The 25,583-nt window shown below is 38.3% G+C and overlaps 1 protein-coding gene across 1 annotated transcript; it reads right to left on the bottom strand.

Moving 5' to 3' along the window:
* Positions 1-1,970: 1,970 nt before the first annotated feature.
* Positions 1,971-22,938, bottom strand: LOC140231201 (uncharacterized). The gene is made up of 15 exons (XM_072311348.1): positions 22,857-22,938; positions 22,406-22,503; positions 20,900-20,926; positions 20,319-20,391; positions 18,708-18,790; positions 16,991-17,068; positions 16,109-16,181; positions 15,036-15,302; positions 14,190-14,381; positions 11,414-11,595; positions 10,208-10,291; positions 8,902-9,116; positions 6,349-6,486; positions 5,189-5,471; positions 1,971-2,225 (listed from the first exon to the last, which is right to left on the bottom strand). Exons 1-15 carry the CDS (start codon positions 22,936-22,938, stop codon positions 1,971-1,973), a joined length of 2,130 nt encoding a protein of 709 aa, XP_072167449.1.
* Between the last annotated feature and the right edge of the window lie 2,645 nt (positions 22,939-25,583).

The raw sequence follows: 25,583 nt of genomic DNA, 5'->3' as shown, positions 1-25,583 counted from the left end.
TATTATGGGTGACCTTTTTTTTTTCACCTCACAAAAACACGACTTCAAAGGCATACAACTGCAGTATTTGCGTAGCATTAACACTACAATTTGACTTTGAGGTCTGTCTGTAAGAATGAAATTAATAAATTGTTGCCAAAAAAAAGGTAACTTCCTTTCAGATTTTGGTTGAGAGAAAATTCAACATTCTTACTACGGTATAATCCGAAAATACCCCTCCTCCGATAAATAACAACCATCTCATTATTGCATTATTTACAGAGGTATTTACATACACTGTGTTTTATTTAGATCAGGTAGGGGATCCCTCCATAACCCACATAATGTAATGATATTTGTACGGTAAATCCCTTAGATATTATACATCACAGCGTCTGCTGAAGAAGAGTAAAATCCTTTTAACGCGCATTTAATTTTTCCTGAACTTTTCTTTTCACAAAAAAGCAAAAGCCGGTACACTGGTAAAAAGGAGAGAAAAATCCCCATGATTTTAGACAAAACTGTTAAATGTAGAATATGACACGTGAATTCTAGCAATGGATATGCTTCCCTTCGAAAAAAAAAAAGACTTCGGCAGCGGTTAAACTAACAATTACTCAAAAAGAAGAGGTTCATGAGAAAGCTGGAGAATAAGAAAGATTATTATTTTTTTCTTCCATGGAAACTAATAGACGAGAAATAATGAAAACGTGCTAGGGAAGTGACAGTCATAACGGATTATTACATTGACATCCTGTCTGAGGTAAAAATTCACCAGGCCGTTGTCACGAGTGATAGAACAAACAAACTAACTAACAGACAAACACAACAATTCCAGAAGCTGTAAGGAAAAAAAAACATACACTTTGACTAACAGTTTCACTCTCTTGCCGATAATTATACACTATATTTTCTGTCAAGGACGAAATAGACATCGTCTCTTGGTCTAGCTCCCTCCCTGAGAGGATTCTATGTTTTTTAAATAACCCAGCGAAAAAGAAGAAAAAAAAAAAAAAACGTAAGCAAAAAGTTATGTTGCATACTGATTTGCATGGCAAGTGATTAACACGGTTCCATGACATTTGCTCCTGCGACAATCATTGCTCCCATGGAATATCTGCACGCTAAGGCAGACATAAAACCTACCAACAAATATAACTCCAAACCCTAATCTTAATTTTCACATTATACTAAACCATAAACCCTAACCTTGGGCCCTTGAAGAAAAATATGATCAGAACAATTGTCGCAGGAGCAAATGTCGTGTCAATGAATTACACAAAGACAAAAGTGAATTCTACATACATTCGTTTTACCCTGTAGCACTATATAGATTTTGTTGTTTGCATAGGCCTGCTATGCGTACACCAGACATACACCTTGGATACATTCGTCATCACCAAAAATAGTAGGCACCTGGTCTTTCTTTCTCACTAGGTCGTTCTAACGATCATACCCGACATCCAAAGCCCCAATGAAGAGGGAATGGTAAAAATGTCACAATTTACAGACACAGCTGCTGCGTCAGATGGGGTTGGGGTAGGGGTGGGGGTGATACCTCTTGAATCATTCTATTTCAGAGAATTCCATCAAACTCGCATTTACAATGTGAACAAACGGAACGCACCGCGAGTTCATGTGCAGTCACAAATTAATGATCACGGAAACCTTCTCGGCTTCTTCTCAGCTCCATTCAGTCATCAGCAATACTATTGGTTTTGTCTCCATGGTAACACCAAGATGCATTCTGCAATAATAATAAAGGTCCAAATTAAGTCATCCACCACCGTCACGGTATGAAATCCGGCTTAGCTGTTCAAGAGAAATCACACACTATCTTATTCACTATAGCGAAAACCCTTTCCCAGCTTCAATCGTGGATGGACAAAAGACAACTAGGCTCAGAGTCCTGGATGCATATTTTAGTGTCGAGAAACGCTCTGCAGAAGAGTCGTGCATAATATTATCCGTAAAGATCGGATTGCTCTGGACTAGGATGGCGTCTCGCTGTCCAGTAGTTCGATCCTTGCCCTGAGCGACTCGGTGGAGCTAAACCCTGAGGCCGAATCAGAGTCCATGATGGGAATGAATTCTACCGACGGAAAGTGTGCGCTGTGGAGAGAGTTCGTTCTCGTGTCACCATCGGCAGATTTTAGCCGCCACCATAGATGATGGTCGGGCTCGCCGGAGAGGGCGCTCTCCTCTGAAAACGCAGAATCGTGACTCATCTGTTGTCCGGCAAAATACTGTTGGGAGTACAAAAGAAACGGAAAGAAAGTTTGGCATAAATGGACAATATTGACAGAGGAAAATCACTTGGATGGCAGTGAACTATTTATTTTTCGTTAAATGATTCGAAACATTAACACAAAAATACCTAGAAAACATGAATACAAAGACGAAAGTATAAAGACGTGTGAATACGTCCTAGTCAGAACGTAGCCTGCGCTCATCATGGTGCCGGGAGGGTTAAGATTGTCACATTCATTGCATGATCATTTTGTTTGTTTGTTTGTTTGTTTGTTTGTTTGTTTTGCATTCATCAATTCATTTGTCGCCATGTTCTGCAAATCGTTCAAAGTAGGCTATCATTCATTTGACCGGGATGCTTTACGGACACCATTGTACTGGGTGAATGGTATAAAGGTAATACCGTTTATCATTAAATTTTCAAAGCTTTATCTTTGGCAAATACAGATAAAAAACACCGCAGTTCTATTCATTCTCACTTCCAACGTTTATGATGGTGATAGAAGACTGTCTTGTTTTGTTTTATCAATAAAGCAAGCAGAGGTTGTGGTATATTTCATGCCATATACAATGTAGTATATGTTCAGGACACCAGATATTTTTACGTAATTCTCGTATCAGTGTGTTTCAAATCTTGACAGTTCTTAAATGTGTTACATAAAACAGACATGCATAATGGATAACAACAATACAGGTATCACAAGAGGCCAAAATAGTTAAAAGTGCTACTACAATCATGATTTCAGTAATGTTTAGCATGAAACAAACAAACGAACAAAAAAGGAGGCAAAGATTCCCTTAAGAAGAAAATGCAAATCATCGTGTTGCAGGAAATTATACTAGAAATTGTTGTAGGGACAACACAACTGCAAATGTGATGATTCAGAAGTGAATACACAAAGAATTAGGCAAGACAGTAAATTCACGGTGAATGAAAGAAGCCACGATCCTCGTACCTGCAGAATGTGTTAGGGATTATTGTGAGTCCGTGTTAGTGTGCGGACGGGTAACCATCCTTATCCTTAGGAAGCGTGAGGAGGGGGAAAAAGACAGTAAGAAAGTACGAAAGTGATTAAAAAGAGCTTACGAAATGATAACTTAGATTACTAGAGATTACGAGATGAGAGCATTCAAGGCATATGGTGGCAACTACACAAGAAGGAGCTTGTTTTGGTTTAAAAGAGAGATATCAGCGTGGAGGTTTAGCTGTCATAAACATTATGACTATTATTTTTTTTTTAATGGAGCCGCATACGTGGCTAATTGATTTTTACAGAATTGTGATTTGCATTCTGAAGAGTTTGTTCGCAAAAACCGATAAGTCCATTTTTGAAGATTTTGAAGTATGGTCTCTGTCACAGATTACAAAATAATACCTTTTAAATGATATATTGGTCACTACCTATAAAGGTACATTTTTGAAGTTATGGTCAAAAGAAGCCAAAATTTTCTTATTATTCTCCTTATTTTTCTTGACCTTTAATCGCAAATATCTCCATTTGGCAAATATGGACTTATCGGTTTTTGCAAACAAACTCTTCAATTTATACATAATCATTTGGAAGAAAATTAAGTGCTGGGTGGCATATATTTTGATGTTAACAATCTTCAGTAACTGCAGCCTGTTAGATAAGCAAATAAACAAAAAGTTTTGCGATAATGGATGCTCATGCAAAGTGAAAACTTTGATAGCTACGAAAATGATAAGTGTTTCAGTTATATTAATTACCTGCCATGACTAGATCAAATTACTACTCAGATGTCAAGCTTAGTATCATACAAAAGAATATAGGAAAAAGTAACGGTACATATAACATCAATGCTAAAGACTTTGGTAATGGTGAAAGAAATTTCAAAAACACAACAACAACAAAGAAAGAATTAATAGAATAATCAGTGTTAAAACAACAAAATGAATAAGGAGATGAAATTTACAGCCTGGGTGAAAGTGTAGAAGACTTTAAGATGATTGTAAAACCTCATGTGCATGAGGACTATTTCTAGTTGCTGTTCATATTGACACATTCTGACCCATTCTTAGGGAATTCGTTGATGTGTTTGGCAGTATAAGCAAAGCAAGCTAGGGTATGTTTAGTAATGACATGCAATGAAAATGTAGATACTCTATGACCTCGTAGTGTTTGTGGCGACATTGCACAGAGACACAAAGAGAGAGAGAAAAAAACTTATAATTTATTCATTTACTTATCTATCTTTCCATCCATCCATCTATCTATTTATCAATTCTATTTATTTATCTATTCATTCATTCAGTCAGTCAGTGGTTTCTGCTATGTTTGATATAAAGTGGTCAGTTTCTCGTCCTCAACATGGAAAGTATCAGCCGCAATTTTCTTTTCTTTTTTTTTCAGTTTTCTAGATTTTTTGCCCTCCACACTTTTGGAGAAAAGGGCGTTTAATGGTTACACACGAATTCAATCAAGAGGATACGGCGCTCTCTTTTTGTGGCCACAAAACAATAATGAAAATAAATGATTTACTATAGTTTTGATGACAGTTCGCACACCTTTTCTTCATTTCTCTCTTTTTGTGTGTGTTTCCTTTGAGTTTAATGAGCTTGCTAAAAAGATCAAACATCATTCGTCATTGCTTGTATTGAACAACGCTTTACCTGTCGCATATAATTTCTTTTAAAATAATTTTCTCTCTACTTTTTTAGGTACTAGTGTGTGTGTGTACGTGTGCGTGTAAGAGGTATGACTGTATTGTATTGTATTGTATGTTTGTTTGTTTTTTTAAGTGTGAATTAGCAGCACAAGTGAGAAGCTGCTTAGTTCAGTTCAGTTTAGCTGCTTATTCTTGTTCAAACTAATTTCATTGTGAAAAAGAGCCTGATATTGAATGAAATTCAAATAAAGAATATCATAAAAAAAATGACAGTACAGCGACACTCAATTACAGTAAGCCGTCTGGTTTCATCGATAAGTTGTGTACTTACCTCAAGCTTGCCGTTGCTTTCCACGCGCTGCATCTGGAGGTCTTGGCACACCGGCCTGAGCGGTCTCCACTCTCCGCTCGCGGTCGTGTCGTGCATGTCGCAGCTGGACCCGCCGCTGTCCACGTCGAGGCAAGGCACGAATTCGTAGTGGGACAGATCGGTCTCGAACTCGGTCAGGTAGTCCACCCTCTCAGTCAGCATGAGGTCCAGTGTGTTGTACAGAGTGGTGAAGGAGGGTCGGTTTTGTGGACTCTCGTGCCAGCATCGTCTCATGATGTCATAGCTATACAAAATAAACCATATCATCATATTTTAGCCTATCAATTTTTGATATTAGACTTTGATTATCAATTTCCTTTTTGAACGAATCTAAAATGAATCATACAATGATAAAAAAAAATACCAGCCAGTGGACGTACATAACAACTTGTCCATCGCACAGGCGGAAGAAGACACAATTGTCTTGTCACGTAGGCCCACAAAACAACAACAACAACAACAACAACAACAACAACAACAACAACAACAACAACAACAACAACAACAACAACAACAACAACAACAACAACAACAACAACAACAACAAAGAAGTTCCGGGAAAGTTTTGCGTTTTGCTGCAGAAATCAGATCCTTGTCAGCATCAAATTGGCAACTATGACTTTTACTTCATGATATTACAATTGGAAACAATTAGATGGAACTGGCGGGGTTCAATCTTTATCTGTACAAAGTCATAAAGAAGTTTACAACTTTTGACATTTTAGAGAGAAACAGGAACCTTACTCCTCTAAATTTGTTGCCAAATTAAGGCTAAGTTATAAACTAAGCAATCAGAAGGCTTTTGAAATTTCTGCTACTGATAGAAACAACAAATAAAAGAAATAAAGATTTAAATGAAAGATTTGCTTTTCAATAATCTTTATTTGATTGCTAGAATTTTACATAACAAAACATTCATCTTGAATGTATGCATGCAAACAACATACACGCAACAATCATTAATTTAAACGGAAAGCAATCAGATATTTTCTCTCCATATTTTGAGGTACTAATAATTAATTTCAACACTTACAATGAACTGATAAAGCACCAAACCACACAAAAGAAAAAAAAACAAAACCAAGATCTGAGATGTAATGGTTTTTCAAGAGATTACTCACATATCTTCTGGGCACACACTGGGCCGTTCCATCCTGTAGCCCCTCTGCAGCTGTGCGATCACGCTACGACCGTCCATGCCAGGATATGGGACGCCCCCTAGTGTGTAGATTTCGTACAGGACAATACCGAACGACCACCTGTGGTTGGGAGGGACATAGAAAAAACGTAATTATGAAAAATGCTTACTCATAGCGTGTACTACAAGAGTGCCTCAAGCAAAAGGATGGAAAGGAAGCAAAGGGAAGCAAAAAACAAAACAAAACAAAACAACTGATCAATTATCAAATATCAATCAATATGGTGTTGCGATGACTTTTCTGTATTACACTGACTAGATCTAGACGCCCAGATGCTTCTTTCAATAACCCAATGGCAAACAATGCTTATTAAACAACGCAGACAAGCAAACCTAATCAGCTCACCGTGAATAAATGATTAGAAAAACAACAGCGTAAGGCTTGCCCCATTAGCCCATGTTCTACCAGGGAGGTGAACCTCCCTGGTTCTACGCATGCATCAATGCAAAAAGGGGTCTGTACGGTTTCATGTTGGTAGTGTTGGTGTAGTTGGCAGAATACCTTCTTCCATTTATTGAGGAAGGGTAACAGCGATGTTACGAGTTGTCAAAACGGACATTTTGACGTATATCAAAACTCTTAATTCTTATAACACATACACTTAAAGGCATTTAGTATATTAATGAATAACCACTGATTTTAATCTATACAGCGCTTTCCTTGTGAAAAATATGATATGGTTTTGGTCTCATCATGACCATTGTATAAATAGCACAGCCCGCTGTGAAATAAAGTGCGCCATTCGGTTAGAGTCCTATTCTAAAGGCCAGTGTCAACATATTGCTTGACGTTTTGTTTTGTTTTGTTTTGTTTTTGTTTTTTTTTGACGGGGCAAAAGATTGAGACGCTGGAGATACAGAAAAAGGAAAGACAGAGACTCTCGGGAGTCAAGTGAAAGGCGAAGTGGAGGATTTTACGCGCGTAATAAGCAGCTTACGTTTTTAAACAAGACTTGTTTTCTTTTAATTCCCGGCGAGGTGTGAAATATTTCTGACTACCATCATTTTTTTTTTTCATGCTCTAACTAACACGTGACTGGTTACAAGGTTGTCTCTGTTAGGTGAACAGCTTCCAAAGAGGTGTGGGCCCTATATCATACTACAATACTATTACTATGTAACCTCTTTCAATAGCCGCATGCTTTCCAATGGGGTCTCCCTCGGTCATCTAAAGCAGATTGAGGTCAATGAGCATGCGCACTCGTGAGAGTACCAGCCAGCTCAGTCGTCGAGAAAGTGAAGTTTTCCGTATTGCTATGCTCAATGCGCGCGAAACACACAGACAAACAAATAAACAGACAGACACCAAACAATACGACAAACAAAGTTAGTCGTTCTTCCTTGTTTACACCACTTTCGGCTGGGATTTTCCCCTTAGCACGGACGCAAGCTCCGAAAAATTACGCTGTCCTTACCTCACCCCACGCTTTGCGCGACTGACTTTCCCGAACTTGATGCCAGCAAAATCAAGGACACGTACATCCGTCATTCGCTTAACCAGTTATAGGGCAACATCGCGGACACCGCAGGCACGTCGGGTGTCATGTCTCGCACAATAGATTGTGCTGGTAATTGGTCTTTCAGTTTCACGCACTTCTTGCCACAACCGGTATGTGGAGCAGAATTGGGAGGAAATTCAATAGCTGGGTTTCGTGTTCGTCAGCGATGGTGGCATATTTTATGATAAACAATCCTTCATTTACCATCATTCAGGCCTACATCATTTAAATGGCGACTTGCTTGAACGCGATTGATATCAATGACATTAACCACTTTTTTGACCACCATTTACAAAAGTCAATAATCTCGTTTACAACAGGTCTGTATCGGCCGTAGAGTTAGGATTGATGTTAAGTTCTTTTCAAGTTCTCTTTAAAAGGTGGCTTGGGCAGAGAATCAAGTTTGTATTATACACCACAATTTTTGCTGGACCACCCATATGCGAACATTACACCGTTTGTACGGGCTTTTAACCTTTTTTTTTCTTTTTTTTTTCAAAGCCACAAACCAGGATGTAAGAGTGCGCTGGGAAATGCATTACATTTTGTGGAAATCATTCTTCAGTGTACTTCATTTCTGTGAATTTACAGCCTCTTGGTGTTGTTTTTGTTTACATATAGACTCATTTCCATGACTTTTTCCTTTCTTTTTTTGTTTACGATCGAGAAAAAACGAGAAACTCTGACAATCTTGTTCTGTCTGGTTTCTCACATGTGCGCACAGAGAACTGTAACCGTGTCATGCCGCACGTTTCGTGAAACCAATTTCTGTGCAAAGACCGGGCAAATACTTTGAAAACAAATTCTAAAACCGTGAGTGATTTTCTCTCTTAGAAATCACTCAGCACAAGGAAGAAGAAGAAGAATAAAAAGCGTAATGAGCAGATTACGCTTGGTAAACAAGATGTGTTTTCCTTCAATTCCCTGCGAGGTGTGAAAATACATTTGATTATATTTTTTGGATGCGCCCAACTTACACGTCGCTCTGGATGCTGCATTTGCCCTGTGTGTTCGTCTCCAGACTAACCCACTTCACGGGCCGCTTGCGCTCCGGCGCCAATCGTTTGTAGCCGCGCTGATAGATGTCGTCTGCCAGTCCGAAGTCGGATATCTTGCAGATCAGACCCTCGCCGACGAGTACGTTTCGCGCGGCCAGGTCCCCGTGGTAGTACATCGTAGTGGAGAGGTACTCCTGTTTGAAGCAATGGAAAAAATGAGTCATCGATTTTCATTTTAATTTCATTCATTAATTGTCATTCCAAATCGTAACACAAACATCCTCATTGTATAGTGCGATGTATACTTGTATTTGCATAACAGATATTATATTCCACATTAGCTTCGGAAAGATAGCTACATCCAGATCGCCTCGGGAGTGATAGTTTGTCCCATCACCTTCACCAACGTTGATTATTTGCTTACTATTATACCAAGGTAAGCTAAATACAGCAATTAATACAACATGAAGAATGACATGGAATGATAGAGTGACCTTCATAGGAATGATATCGGTGATGATAAATGATTAAAATATTTCCAATGGCTTTGCTTGTCAGCAGTGGAGTGTGGACGATATGATTCAATCATTGTCCATCACGGATACATCTCATTACATGATTCAACAAAGAAAAACTGATGACTCATCAAATTTCTTTCAATGGTGCCAAGTCACTTCTCCTATCCTGAAAGACACATTATTATTTAAAGTCATACGAAACTTTAAATTGTATTATTAATATTCCTTCATATGCAACATCTGGACAATTTGCAGTCCTAATTCTATAAGAAGAATACTTTGGAATTCATGTTATTGCACTCTCCCACTTTCTCCCCCCCCCCCCCCACCAGGCACACAAAGAAACAAATAAACACACTAGCACAAGTATTGCTTTCCCCATTTTAATATAAAATAAACAAAATATTACAAATCTTCAGTAGTCAATCTGTGCTCAGGTCTGCTTGGTAAAAAAAAAATATTAAAATCTGTCTCTTCTTTCGTTGAATTCTCTTCACCCCGTAAAGCCTCAATAATGGGCGATCACCGACATCTTGTATTGGGTGACATATTTCACCTGCTCCTCCAAATTCTACTTTTGTGGCTTTGAATTCTGATTTCGCAGCTCCACGAAACGCAACGAAAATTCCTGGAAGTTACCCATAGTTGTTAAGTAAAGCCCGAGTAACGGTAGAGCTTGAATAACCAAATTCAATAAATCAGTTTATTGGTTTTTTTTTTATTCATTTTCCAATGTAAGACATTTGTGTTAATGAAGACACACTCACCATGCCACGAGCGATTTGAATGGCGATTTGAAGCTGACTTGTCGCTGTTAGTCGGTAGATTGGGTCCTCTAAAATGCTCTTCTCCTAGAACGAGAACAAATTGACGATTGAATCAAAATCATCGAATAACTTCCTCTGATAATCAAGGTACGAAATACCGGCGCATAATGCATTCCAATATCAAGGCTATGGTTGTTAATTCAAGAGTCCATTCAAAATAATGTTCAGACAATAGCGTTGATCGATCTTTCATCATCTGAAACGTGCACTTTTGGTGTAAAATTAACGAACGTCCATTACTGACTAAAAAAAAAAAAACTTGTAAAAAGGGCGTTATACCTTACACATCATACGTATACGCCGTTTACGGTAATACAGGTACGATTTACGACAATGTCTATCTATTATTATCACGTGTTTTGCTGAAACCACCCTAACCTTAAGTCGCATCTTCCTTTTAAACGTTCTCATCCTAATAGTCTGCTTGAATCTAAAGCAGAGTTCAGCCTTAGAGATAATACACGTGAAAGCGTCTGGATCGAATTTCATACACACACGGCAAAATTGTTGTACTACGGTAAAATTCGGAAAGAATTATATTTTCTCCCTCAAAAGGTTATAAACCACACACAGTCATGCACAGTATCTAATTCCTTATCATCGAATACCATCCAATGACACTTGGGAGAAACGGGAATGTAAAAGAGGCCTGGTTCAACCACATAAAAAAACAACAACAAGGGAATATTTAACCCGCAAAATCTCGGAAACCACATTTCAGTGGCTTGGTTCTGTTTTGTTCTATCATAGAATTTTATTGTTCATTGCGAGTATTTCACCAACTAGATTAAAGCCGCATGTGTGCAAAAAGATATCGTGATTAATAAATTAATGATGATGATGATGATAATAATAATAATAATAATAATAATAATATAATGTTGTCATTATTATTATTATTATTATTATTATTATTGTTATTATTGTTATTATTGTTATTATTATTATCATTATTATTATTATTATTATTATTATTATTATTATTATTATTATTATTATTATTATCATTATTAAGATGATTGTCATATATAAAGTATGTGAATGTCTGTGTATATGTGTGTGCATGCGTGAACGTGTGTTGCGCGTAGATGGATAGTTATCAGGGTGAATGAAGTTATCATCTATGTCTTTTTTTTCTGTTCTTACCTCTCGACACTTCCAAAGGAAGTGCAAAAGGTCGCCGTACTCCATAAACTCCGTGATCAGGTAATGGGGCTCATCGGCCGTACAGCAGCCACGGATAGGCAGGATGTTGGGATGGCCGCCGATCTCGACAATGAGCTTGATCTCGTCCATGAAGTCCGCCTTCATTGCCGCCGTGGCATTCTCTGACGGACGAAAAGAGAACGAGGTAACTTCGTCAACGACTTCATGAACGGACTCGTCAAAGTCGCTAGCAATTTCGAAAATGGCATCTGTTGGGTTTCCACTGAGCAATATCAATCTAACTGGCAGTGCTACTGAAACAAATTAACCTATCCTGTCTTTGTCCATTCGTTCTTCCTGCGACGACGATTTCAAATTCTAGCAATTTACCACAGAGGAATGAAAACGAGATATACGACTTACAGAATAAGTCTCGATCAAGGGTTACAATTTTTTCCATAAGTCGCAAATCGACAACATAATCGTTGTCAAGAGCGATCATCGTCAATCTGGGAAACTGATTAAGACGAAATAGATGAGCTCCGACAAAACCACAAAATACGATGTAGAAGACTATTGCCAGCCTCTGCTGCGACTGTTATTTATTTATTTATCTATTTCATTATTTTTTATTTTTGGTTTTCTTGCCATCAAGTTTGATTTTGTCAACGGCATCGTATATCCACTTAAATGAAACATCGCTTTCGTCTACGGTCCAAACAAGAATTTATGGCCTTTTTTGATTTGTACAGGTAATTCATTTTGCAACGCGTTGTTCAGGAAACTTATCTCGACAGATACGAGAACAAAATGGCGTCCGTACTTCATTTGAAGGGATCAATATTGTCATGCGGCTGGACATGATTTATGAGTCACTCGTTATATTTGTTTCGGTCATACATCCATCGCAAAATATACATAAAGGTTTAAGTTTCGACATAATATTGGACGTCATAAAGAGTTGGGCAAAATGAACGCGCAGACAAAATCTCCGGGTGTACACGGTCTACTGGACTGCCCCGTGAGAGAAGTGGGGCGCTGATGTCAGCTTGCTAAGATCAGGATTTTTTCCGATTAGTTAGCGGTCGAATTGGTTACGTCCAACAGGTACTCAATCTCAATGGTACGTTGGGGTTTTCCGTCATCGACGGTGTGGTCGAAACACAAATAAGAAGTTTCACCGCGTCAAGGCAGCTGTGCAAGTCTTGGAGTACCGCGGCGACGAAAACTAATAAGCATCTTGCTCTTCCCACTGTGGTACTCTCTTAGGAGAGAGGGAGGGACGGAAAGCCGAGTCGTGTGGTGAATTAACAAGGCGGACAGACTCTTAGAGAGTGAGGCGGGAATGCACATACTATCTTGGGAGCGTACACTGCGAGGAGCTAGAAAGTACGACCATTACCGACCCCCGGCATTTACGTCACAACGCATGGGGTTGTCAATCGTTCGAATTAATGGCCAGCCGGCACCGCTTTCTCCATGGTGAATCTATCTTGATATTATGGGCTGTCAAAAAGATTGAAATTTGTCTCAAAATTTTACATAGAGAACGGTTCACTGTCATATGATCCTCCCAAACAGGTTATATACTCACTACCTACTCTCATAATCTCACATGTACAACCTCTTTGGATCCTCCACATCTGCAGAGAAGACATTTCTCTTTCACATTCCTTCTTTTAAATTTTTGTGACCGATAAAAATGACTCATCTCAACCGAGATAAAGATGGTTGCATGAATAATCATTTGAGCATAAATATAGATATATTAACGAAGATTAATCACGGAATGATTAGATTGATCTTCGGAAATAATAATTGCCTTGCAAGCTGAACACACAATAACTGCCTAACATGCTCCTTCTCATGTGCTCGATTTTCTCAATGTTCATTATAATCTGACTTCCTGCCTGTGGAAGATATAACATATTTCATAAAAAGTAATGATATTGTGGATGACCCAAAAAGCGGCGTAGTGCACTCGCCATTATACGAACACGGTTATATTGAAATTCAGGTTAGAACGAAGTAAAAATTCAGGCCCCAGCATTATCGGCTCTATGGTTTTTATTGTTTGTTTGTTATTTTTTTTCATTTTTTTTTTTTTTTTGGGGGGGGGGGATATGCCAGTGGAGAGCTAATTTCTGTATTCATTTTCACAGACAATAAAGTGCCTTGTATCCTTGTACCTTGTGTCTTGTATCCTTTATTCATTCGGTTATAACGAAATTTCGATATAACGAAAGAAAACTGCCGGTCACAGGTCTTCATTATAACGGGAGTCGACTGTAGCTAGTAGTGACTGCCATCAGAGCCTTTGGATCTAAAAACATTTCAAATCAAGGGACGCAACGTGTGAATGAATATCCTCTTTGGAAACCGATATCTGAACACATTCCTTTGCAATATGAACTTCCTCCGTTCGTTAACACTGTCCGAAAATTTTCACCAATCTATGCATTTTCATGAAGACCTCCTAATCCACGTTCATGTGCATTCAAGAGACTTGGGACATTTTTTTTTTTCCCTCAGTATTCAATTTTGTCACACTGGCTGACTTAATACTTTAACTCACATAACGTCTCAAGCCCGCCGCACGCTACACGACTTTCGGTCTCACGACTATCATGACTATAAGTGACTTTGGATCTGAAATAAACAAATGGTGTTTACTCTGAGGCCATTGTGATTTATTTCGGATCCAAAGTCTGTCAGTCGCGCGACCGAAAGCCGTATGGTGTGTGGCGGGCTTTATAGTCGCCACGTTGTGTCTCACCTTTTAAGCTTTTCACTGCCACTGGAATGTACATCTCCTTGCCGTTGATGCCGTAGGCGAATCCCTTGTAGACGTTGCCGAATTGGCCACTGCCGAGGAGGTCCTCGATTTTCAGGAGCGATCGGTCGAACTCCAAGTTCTGCAGGATCGGGTCGATGTCCTCTCCAAGTGCGTTTGTGAGGTTGTACGTATCTGAGAGGGAATGTTGGAGTGGACCGGATTGTAAATCTTTCCATGAAATTCACGCATACAAGGTTGCTTCTTCAGAGGAAAAGACAATAAAATTATAGGTAAGTATGATATAATGTAATGTATTATCCCTACTGTAAAGAACACAATATTCCACAGTATGAAACACAGTGTGACGAGATTTCACATATTGTGAACGCATTGTCTATCATCAATTTACGGTGTGAAAAACTACATTGCTATGTGAAACTTTCTGTGAAAAACCACGCCACAGTGTGAAATCATCTTCACACTGTTAAATCTGAGCGTTTTCACATAGTCGATTGTGCGAGCACATTGTTAACACACTGCGTGACACTCTGTTCATTCCAGTAGGGATACTAACCTACATTACAGTGTAACTAACAGTAACTAACATACCATTTTAGGTACTCTCACAGAGGTAAAAAAAAATTACTTTGCTTTGTTTACAATCAACTGTACACATGTGGCGTGATTCCTGTTTGACATTAATGGTATCCGTGCCAATTTTCCAGATCAACTCACTTATCATTGGAACGCCAGCCGACATTTTGTCCTCAAACTTGTATGAGATAATGATATGTGTTATCATGGTTTCTATCATGCTAATTTTCGGGAAATTATGGTGACATATACCTTTTTTGGTTGCGCAAGAGTAGGTGGTGCTGATCTCATCCGGGTACCTGACGAACACGGCTTTCTCGGACGAAGACATCCGTCGTCTGCTCACACAGATGAATGCAACGAGAGACACCACCAGCACCACGACGACAGTGAGAAGACCGGTCAGCAGCGCGGGGTTGACGTGCAAACCGTTGCTGTCCGGGTTTGTGGTTTCCTCAATCTTTGGCGGGGCTACGCTCAGTGGTGCCTTGGTTGATGAAGGCACTGCCGACGGTTTGCCTATGCACAAATCAAGGAAGTGAAGACGTCGTATCAGCATGAGATTCGCGTCATCAATGCGTCGTTTACACGTCATTAATGCGCCGTTTGCACGCCATCAATGCGCCGCTTACACGACGTCTTTGTGGACCAAGCCTTCACCTTGAGTTGAGTTTGTTTGGCGCAATCAATTCCCACGTCGAGATCGGCAAAGCAAGCACATCGCGTTCTCCCCTCAGGCAGTTAACATGACAAAGAATCAACGCATGCGCAATACCTTCCGACTTACGTCATTCCATTTCAATTTGTGCAGCCTCTAGCTATCAAACACACACACACACACACACACACACACACACACAAACCTATCGTAGTTTATCAACAATCGTAAATTGAACATTCTGCCACCTCTTTTAAACACACAAAAAAAGACGAACTAGCACATGCGAATTGCAATATTTTCTTGTTTTCGCTTTGGCCTTGGTAATTATCAATTACGAGTAGATATCATCGTAGTTATTTTACTTTAAGTTTTAGTAAACATCAATATATATGCGGATATGAGCGGATAACTACTGAGACTGCTATATTACTCAATTAACTGCATAATTCGTTTAAATTAAAGAGTAGAGCCATTAAAGAGTAAAAGAGTGAAGTGTTACATATAGATGTGAAACTCAATGGAGTGTTGAGCTTACTGTGATGCTGATTTTTTTTTTTTTTTTTTATTCTTGACCACTAGAGCAAATCAGGTGGAAAGCGTCAAAAGATTATAAAAATAGGCATAGTGCTAGCAACCAAAGAGGAAAAAAGCAACCAATACTTACTGCACTGTGTAGTCGTGTTCAGAACTACGGTGATGTTATAGTATGGATTCCTATCCGTCGTAAAAGGCAGGACCTTTTGAACCACATAAAGGCAAATGTAGTGGATGGCACGAGAGGGAGGGGCGAAGAAATGAGTGACAGACAGGGGTCAGTACGTACGCTGAGATCCATTTTATTCCAAAATATTACGTAGTATGTAGTAATTGAAATAGAATTTAGCATCATCAAAAAAAAAAATCCACTTAGACGTGCAGCCGTCTGTTGAAGAAGTCAGACAGCGAGGAAACAGTAAACATTAGCGTAAATTTAAAGATTTGGGTCTGCAAAAATAAATAAGTACATAAATAGATAAATAGATGAATAGATAAATAGATAAATGAATAACGAACTAACTACCTAAATATATAGATAAATAAATAGATAAACAAATGAATAGATAAGTGAATAAACAAATAAATAAAATATCGAAAAATAAATCGGGAGGGGGACCCTGTAGGTTCCGTCCTGGAGAGAGGAGAATTGATCCTTGCTCCATTCCAAGTGCCCGCAGCCCTATCCACTTTGAAAATAAACTAAAACAAAACAAACAAACAAACAAACAAATAAAAAACGTTCGGTGGCACCTGCCTCCCTGCTTAGTGTAATAAGCAAGATTTCGGTCTATGTTGAGAACCCAGTTGCCAGTAGGTATCGTAGTTAATCGACTTGGAAAAAAAAAATCCTACAACAGTAATACTTCATTGTTACAAACACAGACCAACCACATATACATGATATATAGGCCTACTAGGTCCTAAATGCTGTCTGTTATCCACACTTGACAGAACTATTTCATTGGTGTATATTTTTTTTCAATTTCAAGGCAGTAATGGTATTACTTACGGTTATTTTATACGTTTTTCCGGACAGAAGATTTGCAGAGTGATTGAAGCGAAATGAACGTCTCCCATCCCATCCACTCTGTAAAGAGAACAAAAGAACATGACATATCAAATTAAAAGACAATAGTAAAGACAATTATCGTAGGCCTATAGTTCTCGTTTCATTATACTTCACTACCCGTATCATTTATTATGATAACAATGTTATCTTCTACTACTGCTGCTGCTTCTACTACTACTACTACTACTACTACTACTACTACTACTACTACTACTACTACTACTTCTACTACTACTATTACTTCTACTACTACTACTATTACTACTACTACTACTACTATTACTACTACTACTACTACTACTACTACTACTACTACTACTACTACTACTACTACTACTACTTCTACTATCCTACTATTTCTACTATCCTACTATTACTTTTGTATACACTATATGACCAAGCTTCCACATGTTTTTTTTTTCCCAGTTTGCTTGCATCGAGATGTTCCTACCTTTCACCAGTACTGTGTGATTGAATACGTATGTTAAGAAATAAAATATCTGACGAAAGGCACCATAGCACTGCACCTGAAACTCACAGTTATTAGCACAGACCGTCTCAAAAGTGCATCGATTTATAATGCGTACACGCTTTCTTACAGGGGAAATCCAGTCCAAATCTAACTTAGTCTGATAAGAAAGAGTAAAATATTACGAGTTCAACGGTATAATTTTGATTGAAATCGGATGAAAATTAAGGGAGTTATGACATTTTGAAGTTTCGCTATATTTGGGGAAACAGTTCTTGAACATTCAATATGAATATGCAAATGGCAAATTGAGCATGTCATTCCCAAACAACTTGCCATATAGTTTGTACATAAAATTTTGAAATTTCCAGTTTTTCCATTCAAACGCAATTATGCCCGAGGCTCAAATCCTGGTATATCTATCTGATCACTATTCTGCAGTTATTCAACCAGGAATGACATCATGATTCAGACTTCAATGACAGAAATATTGAATTTTCGTCATTTTTTTTTTTTTTTTTGGTACAGGATCAATGGGAAATTGTGACGGTATGACATGGTTACCTCACTCATTTGCATATTCATATTATCCCCTGTAAAAGAACTGTTCTGAAGAAATTAGCAAAACTTCTTTATTTTTCATCCGATTTCATTCAAATTTTTACCTGTTGCACTCGTAAGATATTTCTCCTTTTTATCAGACTAACTTATATTTGGACTGGATTTTCCCTTTAAGACACAGTATCACCGATAACCCCGGGCCAGCCCGGAGTTTAAGGGAGCTATTGCCGCCAGGAGAAGGGTTCGGGGTTTCGGTGGAGGGGTAAGGAAGTTAAAAAAAAAAAAAAAAATCCTCAAAAATAAAGGTCCGAAAATCAAAAAAAGTGCCTGAAACAGGGACTTTCACCGACAATCATTGGGCAAACGTTGTGTGTCTGAATGCACATGGAAGCTACAGTCAACTGGAAGAAAATAACAGTTGCACATTTCAATTTAAAAGGAACGAAACGCCAGAGAGAGAGAGAGAGAGAGGGGGGGGGGGGGACAGATGAAAAGAAATCTCTGCGTGAGCACCTCTGCAACTTTGACTTGTTCAGTGACGTCATGGCGGGTAGTTGTGACGTCACTGTATATCACGCTGAAGAAACTCAAGTTGCCCTTTGTATGTAAGGGTGGCAACCAGCTTACGGAGACCTCGGTCAGGTTGGTTCCGTGATCCGCAACATTACAGGAGGTGAGCAAGTGTCGTGGTGCACTCGTCTCCCCTACGGCTGCAAAGATAACCAAGGAATGTATTCAATTATTATGTTTATGCGCCTTATTCAATAATTATGTTTATGCGCCTTATTCAATAATTATGTTTATGCGCCTTATTCAATAATTGTTCTGCGCCTTGTTCAGGCCAAGCTAGGTGACTCGCCATACATGGTGCTAAGGTGTCCGTCTGTCTCAAACAAGTTATCTCGGTAAGATTTAAGAAGTCCCCCTCATGCACCTTCTCATTCTGATCAAGGCGCCTACTAGGCGAGGTCAAAGCAGGTTGCCTCCTATCTGTCACTGCCATTCCCACCCAAATCAATAAATTTATCGAAACTGGTAAATATATATACATAATATTCATTCATTCATTCATTTATTCATTTATTTAAGCACGGCAACATACTTCAGTCCGAAGACTGTTCTTCCGCAGGTTCGTGCGGATAAAATACAACATAGATATACAGAAATGAAACAACAAAACTCATACATAAAAAACAACAAATCATAGGGAAAAATGGTGATGAAACTACGGCACACATTTCGACAGAAACAAACATGATCAATCAAAGATAACCATATACAATTATTATAAAAGTACATCGCCGTAGTTTAATATAATATACTTACGTTGTTTCATGCAAAACCTCTCGTCTCCTGTCATTTTGTAGCAATCTGCAATTAAAAATAATGAAATATCAGAAAGCGGTTTTATTTTGAGGACAACACATTATATTTGCCGTTAATAATATTGACAATTTACTGTTAGCAATAGCAGCATTACGTTACAATAAGAAAAAGATAAGAGAATAATATGTCTCTCTGTATCATGAAAGCTGAGCCTGACGTGGATGTGGCCCAAACAAATTGAAAAAAAAAAACAAAACAAAAACCGACAAATAACAAACGTTATTACGTAATTGTCAATGGGAGTTGGATGTGCCGTTTAGGATATCCACGCAAAATTCAAATTTCTTGGAGGAAACAGATTTGTAGGTTAAGGAAACCCAAATACATGTGGATGTGGATTGAGGGAATCCAGCAATATTTGTATACGGTATTTTATCCGAGCAACCATTATTAATATTTACAGTTTCGGTGCCGCCATCGCTGGATGAGAAGACTACACAAAATTTTCATTATTTTTTTTTCTTGTGAAAAGCATACTTTCTCGCGACATTATCATTTTAAGTGCAATACTATTTTTACTGCTTTCTGAAAGAGGTTATACGTCAAGTGCTCTTTCATATGCTAAAAAATGAAAATAGGTTGAATTCTCTTCATATTTCCTTCATATTTCATGCCCTTCAATGACGCTACGAACCGTTGTAGTCTTCTCTTTGATCGATGGCGGTACCAAAACTTAAACAAATATATAATTTTTGAACGGATTGTGCGACTTTCCTAAGACTTTGCTGATGTTTTCTACTTACGTATAATGTGCATTCACTCGATCCACATATATATTTGGATATCATTCCCCTCTCAGTATCCAAATTAACACACACACTCTCTCACACACACACACACGAGTAAACATACCTGGTGTTTGCGTAAATTCTTGTCGATACTTATCAGACATCTCCGGATCGCCATTCACACGGGCACTTCTTATCTGAGAAGAAGAAATGCACAAAATAATGATACAAAAATGAAGCATGCTTTGAGACATCGCTTCACGGATATCACTGATCATGGTGTGGTGTGAGTTTTGAAAAGAACGTGCACGCCGTTTTGTAAGTCTCTACTTAACTGACAAAAATGTATGATTTTAAAATAATTATTGATATTGATGATGATGATGATAATAATAATAATAATAATAATAATAATAATAATAATAATAATAATACTTATACAACTACTACTACTAATGATGATAATAACAAAAGTTGTTGTTATTATCGTCATTATCTTATTCTTATTTCTATCATTTATATCGCTCTTGATAACAATGATTATTATCATCATATTCATCCATTATCATTTGTCATCAAATTAAATGCGCAGCGTTTCCTTTCCGGTACATTCAGCAAGATCAAACTACAGTGTATACTGTGATGCTAAACTGTATACTGTCACGCACAACTTACTCGAAATTGATATCTAAATCCAAAATTTACGTTCTCAAAGACGATCGTTGTGCGGTTCTGGAAAGAAGAAAAAACAACAAGTGATATGCGAATTAGTTCATAAAATATCGTAAAATGTCATGATACTTACAGTCATGTCAGCATGAAAAGGGTACCATCCTATACAATTACGATTGCGATATCTGAATTATTTCTGCAAACTAATGCTTTTTTTCCTTTTCAGATCACAAGGTACTCTTAGACGATTCAAAATGCATTCAAAATAAAGTCATTCCAAATAAGGTCATTATTGTGAATTGAAAAGAAAGATGAACAATCATCAGTTCAACACTAAATTGTAATGAACATTATGTAATATTTTAATAATTAAAACACACACACATACAAATACACACATACAAAAGCAACTTGAAAATGTCGTTTCGTACAAAACTTACAGTGTAGGTATAATCAAGTAAACCGTTGATACACGAAAAATAGACTGGCATATGTGATGTCGGTAACTTCAGAAAACGGGCAGCAAATCCGGTATAGTTCCCGCGACTGCGCATTTCTGATTTTAAAAAAAAGAAGAGAAAAGAAAAAAAAAAAACCATCAAGAAGGTGCAGATGAATCCAAAGTGGTATTCATGAGGAATCATGTGATTGTGCGATCATCGTGTTGCACATTTACATACATGAGCTATTCTTGCTCAGTATACAAGAAGAGGGTGTAAAAATCTATCGCTTTGACAATGTTTGAAGAATAGTTGGCGAAGACACGTTAGCGGTTCGTGTCCCACTTTTATGGAACTCCTTTCCATTATTTTACGGAAACAGACTATATTTCATGGCATCAAAATCTGGACTGGAGATAATGTTCGCCTTACAGTTGATCGACTAACTTTCTTCGTAAATCTTTCCATGCCTTTTAATGGTTTAGTAAGTGGATGGCACACATATCGTTATCACTATCGTTGATATTATCACTAGTATTCATATTATAATTATTGCGACTATCATCACTGAGCATCATCACTATCATGATTATTGTAGACGTAGTAGGAGTAGTAGTAGTAGTAACACAGTAGGAGTAGTAGTAGTAGTAGTAGTAGTAGTAGTAGTAGTAGTAGTAGTAGTAGTAGTAGTAGTAGTAGTAGTGGTAGAGTCTATAAGGATAGTTATTTATTTTATCATGTATAATTTTTCCTCTTTTTTGAGCCATATTTCATTCTTGCGCTGTCAGCTATTGATTAGTGCTCATCGGTTAAGCGGGCATTGTGGATTGCTGGACATGGTGTACCCCCTCTTCCAAAGTACTCTTTCAGCAAATATCGCGATATTTTATGTTGTTTCACTAAGTTTTTGACCAATTTGATTAAAGCGTTTCTTATATCACAACGAAAATAATCGTGTGCGAAAGTCATTCAGCGTTACATTATTCTTTTTTTTTTTCCGAATGATGGCTACCATAGTCCAACGATAGACAAGTGAGGTAGTACTGGAGTACGTCTACAAGTTGTGTATACCGGTGGTGTTAAGCGATGACCAATCTACTCTGGCGTCGAGACGGTATTTTGCTCCGGCTTCAGTTGCTGATTCATTCTTGGTGACCGTGTAGGTGAAGTTATAGGCGATGCCAGCGGGGACCCGTGCTGGAAAAAAGAAGAAGAGATATATAGATAGAGAGAGAGACATGCCGCAAGCACACACAATTAAACATCATTTAAACACGCGCATATCATAACCACCACGATTGAAATATGATTCAAATGGTAAACACATTAAATCAGTTTGAGGTCTTTTGACTTTATGGTGAAGAAAAAGAGTTGTTTGAATGATATACAGTTATTGTTTATCACCATTGATTTTGAAAAAAAAAAGAAGAAAAAAATGGAAGCACTTTTCCCTCATGACATCAATAACAACAACCACTTGAAAATAACTTACGTATGTCGCACTTTTCCCTCATGACATCAATAACAACAACCACTTGAAAATAACTTACGTATGTCGCAGCTAGAGAAGACCTCTGGTATCGTGACTATGAGCATGGCAGACAATAGAAGAATAGGCACTCCCGTTGTCATGGTGACGTATATTCGCATCCAAATCGACGGAATGAGTGGCTGTGTTTAATTCGTCCACCTCTCCTAGCTGCGAATAAAAGCAGAAAGTGATATTATCTTTCACTGACATGCACAAGCAAAATGAGCTTGGCCTGATGCTGTCAATGTATCATAAGCAATGGACGCAAATAATCATATACAGGAAACTTTTGAGACAGTAAACAAAAACAAAAAGAGAGACCACGACAGTCGAGCTACTAGACGACCGACAGAACTGTCATAATTCGTCTGCCCGTTCTACGTTCTACAATTCCGTTTGATATTCACTCATGAACCCCGTGGGGGGGGGGGGGAAGAAAAATGTTCTTTGCCTTCTTTTCATTTTGTTTTAATGTCAGACCTATTTCCAATATGAACTAAATCTTGCTTTACATCTAATATATACTAGAAGGCAGTACCACATGGACTGCAGATCTACAGTGACCTGGACCTCATTTTGAATCGCAGCCCATTCCATTTGTTCATCTTTTTTTTAATGCATGGAGGTGTCAAAAAGTGTCTAGTTAAAATTATGAATTCTTCAGGTAAAAAAGGCTCAGATTTGAGCGATTTGCATAAAACGGGGATTCCGATTTTCGTACAGGGGAAACTTCGTAACTTAGTAGTGATCCTATAAACACACAGAGGAAATGAAAACATAGCTACAACTTTTACACATGAAAATCAGTATTCGAATCAGAAATCAACTTTGATCGTTGTTTGTGATGCTGATCACAATATTGCGTTCATATTTTTTTTCATGTGTCTGTCGTCGCAGGGCAATACATAGCCACCTAACTCACCGCACTCTATCCGTCTGTTTGGTCTGTCTGTTTGGTCTACCTGTCTGTCTCTCCTCCTCTCCCTCTCTCTCTTTCACACACACATACACACCCCCACATACGCACACACACACACACACACCTACACAATAAATGAACAAGGATAAACCATAGAAATGCACGTGCCAGCGTGAAACTTATCACAGCCATTGCCGCTCATTTCTTCTCCCTAACCTCGTGTCCGCGTACTGATATACTTTCGTTCCCCAATTCATTTGAATTCAAGAGGACGCGTGGCGACTGATGATGCGGAATAATTCTTTTGTCGAAATCCACGACCCTTGTTGATATTCTCAGCGTGAAGTTCGCGGGAATTGCTTTGAGTCACGTGATTATACAGCGTACTTAAAATACCCATCGCAAATACCATTCGAGGCAATTAATTCCACTTTCGCGATACTCGATTAAAATGGGGGGGGGGGGGGAAGGTTATGCAGGATAGAAAGAGGTTCTAAAAAAAGAAGCATTTAAAATAAGAAAAGTTATTGTGGTAAGTGATATCATCAGAGATAGACGTGTATTGCTGATTAGCTTCTGGCTTTGCATGTTGATGTTCACAGAAAGAAATAATGAATGGAAATTCTCCTCACTGTTATTCAATCAAGCCGATCGAAGACTGATGTGAATGAGCAGAATGTGAGGTGTCCAAGAAGAACTCATTTATCACACATGAAATCTGCTTTCCCGTTTTTAGCTCAGCCATATAAACGATGCCGACGACCGAAAAGAAGAGACGAAAAAAAAAAAGAAGGTTGAATTGATAAAATTGAAATGACTTCACCACTACCTCTGACTAAGAAATATCAGACAAAACGATGTAGATGTGATCTGGTTCAAGCAAGAGCGAAAATGTAGAGTAGTTCTTCAAATTCGAGCCTATGAAGTACAGTATGTTCCCCCCCCCCAAAAAAAAAAAAAAAATAATAATAATAAAAAAATGAATAAATAAAAAAAAAAAAAATACAGTCGGATTTTAGCATTGATAAATCCCAATGTGATTAAACTGTCTGAATACTATTTCAAGGTCTAAAAATATAACATCTAACCTACATTTTGCAGAAAACCCCATTCAGTTTGGTTAAGTGGTCACAGAGAAATGTGAATCGTTGTGACGCATGTCGTGGATGTGATTCTTTCAAGTTTAGCACTTGGATGCTCTTGGAACTGCATATTGTTGTGTGAACACAATGTGCAGAACTTGGAGGGAAGGGATTCCTGACATGCTCTGCAAAAATCCTCATTTCTCTTTGACCACTGAAGCAAATCGGATGGGGGTTTCTGCAAGACGGGGGAAATGAATTATAGTTTCATACCCTGAAATTGTACATTGTACTTGGATTGATTCACTATTACTAAAATTATAATTGCGGAGGGTCCCGTTGTATTTTTTTTTTTTTTGGGGGGGGGAGGGGAAATATGGTATAGTCAAAACTATATCACCATAATTACATCGAATCGACATGTATAATCATTCAGCGTTCATTTCCAAAAGCAAACATCTCTTCCCCCCCCCCCCCATCATATTTTTCCTCTGTTCGTTTCTTTCCAACTCTTCAGGACAGGTTTGTAATTTGTCAACGAATTACTCCGTTGTTCACAAGCGGCACACCAGAAAGGGGACGCACGGTCGGAGCGGCAATCATTTTGCTCGTTTGTCCGATCGCTTCGGCCGCATGAGCGGTTGTCAGCTCCTATCCCGAACTGATGAGTTCGAACAACTACGAACGATTTAAGACGTATCAAATTAGATCCATCGAAATCACTACAGAGATACTGAGGTAAAAT

The sequence above is a fragment of the Diadema setosum genome, chromosome 7, assembly GCF_964275005.1.
Source record: "Diadema setosum chromosome 7, eeDiaSeto1, whole genome shotgun sequence".
NCBI classification, from domain to species: Eukaryota; Metazoa; Echinodermata; class Echinoidea; order Diadematoida; family Diadematidae; genus Diadema; species Diadema setosum.
The sequence above is the reverse complement of the archived record's forward strand: the minus strand, read 5'-3'. Positions and strand labels throughout refer to the sequence as shown.

What these genes read in the sequence shown, in the direction of transcription:
- LOC140231201 (XM_072311348.1), bottom strand. Translation starts at nt 22,938, where the DNA reads ATGACAACGGGAGTGCCTATTCTTCTATTGTCTGCCATGCTCATAGTC. An exon ending in CAACGATCGTCTTTGAGAAC is followed by an intron (nt 20,392 to 20,899) that starts GTAAATTTTGGA and finishes TCTTCTTCTCAG; the next exon opens with ATAAGAAGTGCCCGTGTGAA. An exon ending in CCAACCTGACCGAGGTCTCC is followed by an intron (nt 17,069 to 18,707) that starts GTAAGCTGGTTG and finishes TTCTCTTTACAG; the next exon opens with AGTGGATGGGATGGGAGACG.